The 7995-nt window shown below is 40.4% G+C and overlaps 1 protein-coding gene across 1 annotated transcript; it reads right to left on the minus strand.

The window, feature by feature from the left end:
• Window positions 1–1671: 1671 nt before the first annotated feature.
• Window positions 1672–7938, minus strand: LOC120052258 (NACHT, LRR and PYD domains-containing protein 1 homolog). Its single transcript, XM_038999077.1, has 10 exons — window positions 7896–7938; window positions 7199–7236; window positions 6492–6556; window positions 6146–6360; window positions 5701–5957; window positions 4931–5065; window positions 4671–4803; window positions 4540–4569; window positions 2734–3016; window positions 1672–2252 (listed from the first exon to the last, which is right to left on the minus strand). Exons 3-10 carry the CDS (start codon window positions 6497–6499, stop codon window positions 2246–2248), a joined length of 1068 nt encoding a protein of 355 aa, XP_038855005.1. The 5' UTR covers window positions 6500–6556; window positions 7199–7236; window positions 7896–7938; the 3' UTR covers window positions 1672–2245.
• Between the last annotated feature and the right edge of the window lie 57 nt (window positions 7939–7995).

Raw genomic sequence — 7995 nt, forward strand, 5'->3', positions numbered from 1 at the left:
GTATTCAGTCTGTTTGGGGTTTGCAGAATCATTGTATGTCATTGGTTACCCATCCTATCATGTGACCACACAGATGTGACTGTCTATCTCAGTGGTTCCCATCCTATCATGTTACCACACAGATGTGACTGTCTAGCTCAGTGGTTCCCATCCTATCATGTTACCTCACAGATGTGACTGACTAGCTCAGCGGTTCTCATCCTATCATGTTACCTCACAGATGTGACTGACTAGCTCAGTGGTTCCCATCCTATCATGTTACCTCACAGATGTGACTGACTAGCTCAGCGGTTCCCATCCTATCATGTTACCACACAGATATGACTGTCTATCTCAGCGGTTCCCAACCTTTCCCATTCTGGAGACCATCAAATCACCATCAAAAGCTCTTGACGACCACCATTCACCATTCACAGAGTCGCTGATCTTTTTCCACACCAAATATATTGATGGTTAAATTCTGTCAATACATGTGAATGTAACAAGGCCTGTAAAGGTCTATTATCATAAACTATTTGCATTGTGAAAAGGAATGTAAAATTGCTTATAATACCATTAATACTCCTGTTATTATTTTTGAATAATAAAATGCTACAATCTAAAAATAATTGTGGACCAGCTGTGAACAGGTTGTGAACCACTGGTCTAGAGTCTTACTGCCCTCTCCTGGTAACACTGCAAAACATCACCTTAAATAAATCAAATCATTAAATACATTTTTTTAATTGCACTTTTACTAGTTAGAATCTTAATTTATAGGCTGAATACTGGTATTAAGTGTATGAAGACTTTACATGACATAAATATCAACCAATAAACCTATAGGTGTTGAATCCGCCCACTGTGTTGAAACAGGAAGTCCATTAATAAGGAAGTAGAGGAAAGGGTCTCTTATTATAGCTCAATGGTGCCGCTGCTTCGCTTCACCTCCGTTCTGCCAGTAAGAAGACCTAGCAAGAAATAAGGTTGTGATCTCTGTGATTTTCCTTCAAAATAAAAGTCCCGCAGTGATGATGATGAAAAATAATACAAATGGTTGAAATGTGTAACATTTTATGAGGAAATGTTAGCAGACTTAGAATGTTGTTTAACAATATGAAAAAACGCAATGAAGTCAATATTCTTTATAGCACAAATAATAATATAGCATTGACATTTGTTAACAGCATTAAAAGTAATTATTACTAGATAATTGCCATGGTAACAGCAGTAATACAAATAACCAAACATTATCCAAGATATCCAACAGAATGATCCAACATAAATCCAAGATGGCGTAGCAGTCAGACGTCTTTGTCCTGTCGTGTCCCTTCTATATATATTTTTATTCAAATTCTTTTAAAAATATTTTCTTAAACCTCAACTTCTAAATACTCTCCTGCAACCAGCCTCACCCAATGTGGCGTGGATCTGTTTTTTTATCTAAAGTATTTCTACTTACTTCGGATCTGGAATCCCTCATCTGAAGCTAGCCAGCTACCAGCTACCAGTCAGAAAACCACTACTAGCGGTCATCAGCTAACCTTTAGCTCGGAAAGCTCTCTCCAGTTCGTACAACGTGACTCAAACCAGAGCATAAAGGACCTATTTTTCTCTCCATATCCCCGGATTCCTACCGCAAACTCTGAACCTTTTCATCTGGATCCTCGCAACTAGCTAACCGCAATACTGGTTCATAGCATTTGACAGACCAACACCTCACCAGTCTTCTTCTCTCTAAGCTGAGACCTTGAAACTGAGATATCTCGTTCTCAAAACATCATCTGGGCTTGCTGCCAAATTACAGCTACTGATAGTGAGGATTTGTACAGTCAGCCACTTGATGAACACACATTGGTTTATAGAACAGCACATTAACAAAATACAGACATTTGTTAAAAGAAAAGGAAACATAATTTCCCTAACAATAATTTAAGTGTCTTTGTCCACAGACTAGGAGACAGGCCTCAGCATCTTCAGATTAGGTGAATAAATGTCTTTGTAAACACACTAGGAGACAGTCCTCAGCATCTTCAGATTAGGTGAAGAAGTGTCTTTGTCCACAGACTAGGAGACAGGCCTCAGCATCTTCAGATTAGGTGAAGAAGTGTCTTTGTCCACAGACTAGGAGACAGGCCTCAGCATCTTCAGATTAGGTGGAGAAGTGTCTTTGTCCACAGACTAGGAGACAGGCCTCAGGATCTTCAGATTAGGTGGAGAAGTGTCTTTGTCCACAGACTAGGAGACAGGCCTCAGCATCTTCAGATTAGGTGCTACAAGACAGAGGATGGAGGAGAAGGTAAGAGAGAGATCAGAAAGTATGGAGAAGAATGAGAAGAGAGATACACCTGAGATAATGATGTGATGATGGTCCTATGATACACCTGAGATAATGATGTGATGATGGTCCTATGATACACCTGAGATAATGATGTGATGATGGTCCTATAATACACCTGAGATAATGATGTGATGATGGTCCTATGATACACCTGAGATAATGATGTGATGATGGTCCTATGATACACCTGAGATAATGATGTGATGATGGTCCTATGATACACCTGAGATAATGATGTGATGATGGTCCTATGATATAACTATAATAAGATACATTTATTACAGGCAGCAACACAAAAACATGCTTCCATTCTGAAAAAGACTTTCTCTTTGATCTGGGTAGCTATGTTTTTATTTGACCTATATTTAATCATTCCACATATTCAAGGGAGGGAGAAAAGAAAAGGGTATTACCTAGATTCACTCAAGTACTTAACAAGATGGTATTCATGTTCACTGAGAGCTTTGAAACAAGCTCCCATCACTTCTGGTCCTTTAGGGAGGACTGCATTCAGTAGTTCTCTCATTCGCTCCTGTTCAGTTGTTTCAGCTGTTATTCTGGAGTACTCTTCATCACCAATCATGTCCTTTGACGACAGAACATCTGCTATCGGCATTGGGTTTTTGACTCCCTGAATGAGTACAGCCCTGTGTTTCTTCAGAAACTCCTCAGCAGGAATCCCAGAGAGTGTTAATGCTGAAGGGGGGTGAATTAAATGACAGAGTGAAAATAATACAAATATACAGAATAAATATTCCAAATATTCCAAAACATGCATCTTATATGCAACAAGGTAATAAAGTAATACTGTAAAAAACACAAAGTCTTATGTTTGGGGCAAATCCAACACAACACATCACTGAGTAACTGCCTCCTTATTTTCAAGCATGAGGGTGGCTGCATCATGGTATGGGTATGCTTGTCATCAGCAAATACCGTAGAGTTTTCAGGATGAAAATAAAGGGAATGGAACTAAGAACAGACAAAATCCTAGAGGAAAACCTGCTTCAGTCTGCTTTACACCAGACACTGGGAGAGGAATTCACCTTTCAGCAGAACAATAACCTACAACACAAGGCCAAATCTACACTGGAGTTGCTTACCAAGAAGGAATGTTCCTGAGTGGACAAGTTACAGTTCTTACTTAAATCTGCTTGTAAATCTATGGTAAGACTTTAAAAGGGCTGTCTAGCCATGATCCCCAACATCTTAACAGAGCTTGAAGATATTTGAAAATGATAATGGGCTAATATTGTACAATCCAGGTGTGACTTACCCAAGAAGACTACCAGCTGTAAAGCTCTTAGAGACTTACCCAAGAAGACTACCAGCTGTAATGACTCTTAGAGACTTACCCAAGAAGACTACCAGCTGTAAAGCTCTTAGAGACTTACCTATCAATCTAAATATATATATTCTTTGACATTACAGAGTATTTTGTGTAGATTGTTGACAGGAAATTACAATGAAATCCCTTTTAATCCCACCTTGTAACACAATAACATGTGATGCAGATACTTTTGCAAGGCTCTGTATTTCTGTCTGAATGTTCTATATCATTACACTCCACTGAACATGACTCATGAAGACCTTCATCACCCCACTGAACACGACTCATGAAGACCTTCATCACCCCACTGAACATGACTCATGAAGACCTTCATCACCCCACTGAACATGACTCATGAAGACCTTCATCACTCCACTGAACACGACTCATGAAGACCTTCATCACCCCACTGAACATGACTCATGAAGACCTTCATCACTCCACTGAACATGACTCATGAAGACCTTCATCACCCCACTGAACACGACTCATGAAGACCTTCATCACCCCACTGAACACGACTCATGAAGACCTTCATCACCCCACTGAACATGACTCATGAAGACCTTCATCACCCCACTGAACATGACTCATGACGCCCTTCATCACCCCACTGAACATGACTCATGAAGACCTTCATCACCCCACTGAACACGTCTCATGAAGACCTTCATCACCCCACTGAACACGACTCATGAAGACCTTCATCACCCCACTGAACATGACTCATGAAGACCTTCATCACTCCACTGAACACGACTCATGAAGACCTTCATCACCCCACTGAACACGACTCATGAAGACCTTCATCAGTGTTCTTCATCACAACATGAAGAGATGTTAGCTCTGTACCTCGTTTTATAAACCTCGTCCACAAAAACAGACTTACATATTGGATGAGAGTCGTTGCTGTATACGTCTGAAAAACAAACAAGAGAAAATATCATAAAACATTTTAATAGCATCTGTTAGAAAAGGACATTTATGATTGACATACTGTTCATGTATAGTATTTCTTACCTTTTGATACCACTGATTTCCATACTGTCCTCTCATCATCCCCGATTAACTCCATCTCAATGTCAACCCCTGTGTTTCTCATGATCATCTTACAACAGCTTGGTGTGGTGTCTTCAGGTAACAGCTGAATCTTCTGTAGGAGGCCATGTGGTGCAACGATTGAGACAACAGACAGAGAGAGAAATAGTGAAATGGAATGATATTACAGTTATTCATATACAATATGACAGATTCATGTACTCAGCCTGATAAAACTGCACCTCTGGATTGATGGAAGTGGAGTGGAGATTCTTGAACGCAAACCAACTGTTCAGCTTTAAGGACCCGTTTGGACTTGACAGGACCAATTCTGAATATCCTTTGGACACCTGATTTTTCTCCCGTTCCTGAACAGCCTACAAAATGAGCAATGTAGTAGTCAGTCAGAACAATGTAGTCTCGTAATTCACACAACATGCAGCTCACTGAGCAATCCATTTTTGTCAACAACAAAAAATGTGTACACTATTGTTATTGTATTACTATCCCTATTTTACCAGGATATTATGTTAAAGGTGTACCAGGTAAGTTGACTGAGAAGAGATTCTCTTTTACAGCAACGACCTGGGGAAGCATTACAGGGGAGAGGAGAGGGAGAAAATGAGCCAATTGGAAGCTGGGGATGAATAGGTAGCCATGATGGTATGAGGGCCAGATTGGGAATTTAGCCAGGACACCGGGGTTAACATCCCTACTCTTACGATAAGTGCCATGGGATCTTCAGTGACGAAGATGAGGACACCCGTTTAACGTCCCATCTGAAAGACAGCACCCTACACAGGGAAATGTCCCCTTCACTGCCCCGGGGCATTGGGTTCTCCTTCGACCAGAGGGAAGTGTGCCGTCTACTGGCTCTTCAAATGAATGAGACAGAAATAGATTTCTCACAGAGCTGCATGTTGTCTTCGTAATCTAGAGATTTTCAACAAACTATCAGCTTTCCATTAGTAAGTTTCAACATACTGTTGTCACTTCAATGATAGTGCCTCACCTCTTTCTGACTGGAGTTTCTGAGGAGCAGGTACAGCCTTGAAATTACTGTTGACCTTTTTACTGCCAAATAGAGGACCACGTCACAGTGGACGTCTACGTTCCAAGACAGTAATCTCAGTATCAGAGAGATAGCTGAGAACTTGGGATGGAGAATCTTAGCATGGAATCTGGTGACCTCATGCACTTCCTCTAAAGACACTCCATGTTCCTCTACATGAAGAACCTTCATCTCATTCCACCGGGAAGGGTTGGTCCCTGAACAACACAATACAAAGGAGACAGAAAGACAAATATTGTATTATTCATCCAACTAAAACACAAAGAATATGCAGTACCAGATCACAGTAAACTCAAACTCCCAGAATAGTTAATTCATTAACTCAGGAAGTGAAACTCAGTTACATGGAAATGTCTTTCTGAATACTATTTCTATATGGTTTTACCTAAACAGACAAAGTGTGGCAGATGAACTTCCTCCAGTTCACCTAACTCCACAGTGATGTCCAGCAATGGACCACCTTGTGTGTACTGCATGTCTTTTAGAAGTTGACTGTAGGGTTCCCAGGTCCTGAAGTGATACTTCAGAACGACATCTCTCTCACACAGCCAGCGGAGCCCAGACACTGTGCACTCATAACTCCCTTTGGGTGTCCTGTGTCTGAGGGCAACAACAAGATATGGTAGAGAGGGTCAATCGTCAAATGGAGAGGTTGGATTAGAAGACTATTCCCAAAGTAATGGGGAAATACACAAGCAGGTGGAATGAAATGTTAAAAGTAGTTATTTTACCTGAACATTGTCACTCCCTGGACAGTGGAAGTCAAGGGTTCAATCTGAAGCCAGTGTGTGGAGTCCTGAACAAGGACAAGCATGTCAGTAATACATATGGGGCTTGTTTCCTGGACACAGATTGAGTCTAGTGCTGGACTAAAAAGCATGCTCAATGGAAGTTTCAATAGAAAGTTCTTTAAGGTCCAGGACTAGACTTAATCTGTGTCTGGGAAACTGGCCCATTAACCAAAGTAACTAATCTAATGTATTAATTCAATGCTACATGGAATGCTGGGGATTTATCAATTAAACTGTCTATTGACAAAATATGAAAACAGCTGAAATCCTGCATGACTACAAGCAGAACACAGGACTGTCTATATCCCAGTATGAATGGTTGGTCAGTACACACCTGGCTTTGAGACTGTGTTTATATTACTAAAGCAGAACACAGGACTGTCTATAATCCCAGTATGAATGGTTGGTCAGTACACCTGGCTTTGAGACTGTGTTTATATTACTAAAGCAGAACACAGGACTGTCTATATCCCAGTATGAATGGTTGGTCAGTACACACCTGGCTTTGAGACAGTGTTTATATTACTAAAGCATAACACAGGACTGTCTATATCCCAGTATGAATGGTTGGTCAGTACACACCTGGCTTTGAGACTGTGCCTGACTCCTGCAGGTATGTAAAAGTAAGAATTGACATTATGACTTACCTCAACATGGTCACAAGTCTTACAGCTCTGAGGAATCCCTAAAGTCAAAAGTAGTTATTATTTAAAATGGACAATCTCATGGAATAATGAATTAATAATTATTAAATAGACTTAAAAATGAATATAAGTGAGCAACAGTTTCTGAATGTACACTCATACCTAGAGTGACCCATTTGAAACACAACTTTAAGCATAGAATAGAAAGGTTGCCGATGAGTTTAAAATAATAATCTGACATTAGTGTTATATTAATTAATGTTTGTGGAAGCAGGAAACAACATCGTTCTGGTCCATGTTTTGTAGATGTTGGGAATCTGATTTCTGGTAGATCCTAGGATGAGAGCTTAAAGGTAGAGTCAGCTAAATGATGATGTACGAGCAGCACCACAGATATTGTGATGAGCAAGATGCCTGACTTCTCTCTCACACAGTCACACACAGTATCTGCCCATGTGCAAGGGTTCTCTTCACTCTCTTACAGCGGAGAAGTTTAGCCTCGTGCTCCAACGCTCTCAGTTGTTGTAGAAATTGACCCACTATGCTGTTTACTTTGTGCATCTACGTCATATCGCTGACTCAACCTTTAAGTTTGTTTTGACCAAATAGATCATGATTGTGTTCCTTGCCTGGGAATCAACTATAATGAACGCTTTAAAACTATTTTGATTTTAAAACAATTAAATCAAATAACACTCACATTTCTCAGGTCCAGGCTTGATCCAACACTCTCCACCATGGTCTCTGGTGTCCTCAGGTCCAGGCTTGTTCCAACACTCTCCACCATGGTCTCTGGTGTT

Source organism: Salvelinus namaycush, chromosome 8, assembly GCF_016432855.1.
Source record: "Salvelinus namaycush isolate Seneca chromosome 8, SaNama_1.0, whole genome shotgun sequence".
Taxonomy (NCBI): domain Eukaryota; kingdom Metazoa; phylum Chordata; class Actinopteri; order Salmoniformes; family Salmonidae; genus Salvelinus; species Salvelinus namaycush.

Bases quoted from the DNA above. Each gene is read 5' to 3' on its own strand.
- LOC120052258 (XM_038999077.1), bottom strand. The intron at 4,804-4,930 runs GTGCAGTTTTAT...GGCCTCCTACAG, and splicing joins CCACTTCCATCAATCCAGAG to AAGATTCAGCTGTTACCTGA. The intron at 3,017-4,539 runs GTAAGTCTGTTT...ACCCCCCTTCAG, and splicing joins CAACGACTCTCATCCAATAT to CATTAACACTCTCTGGGATT.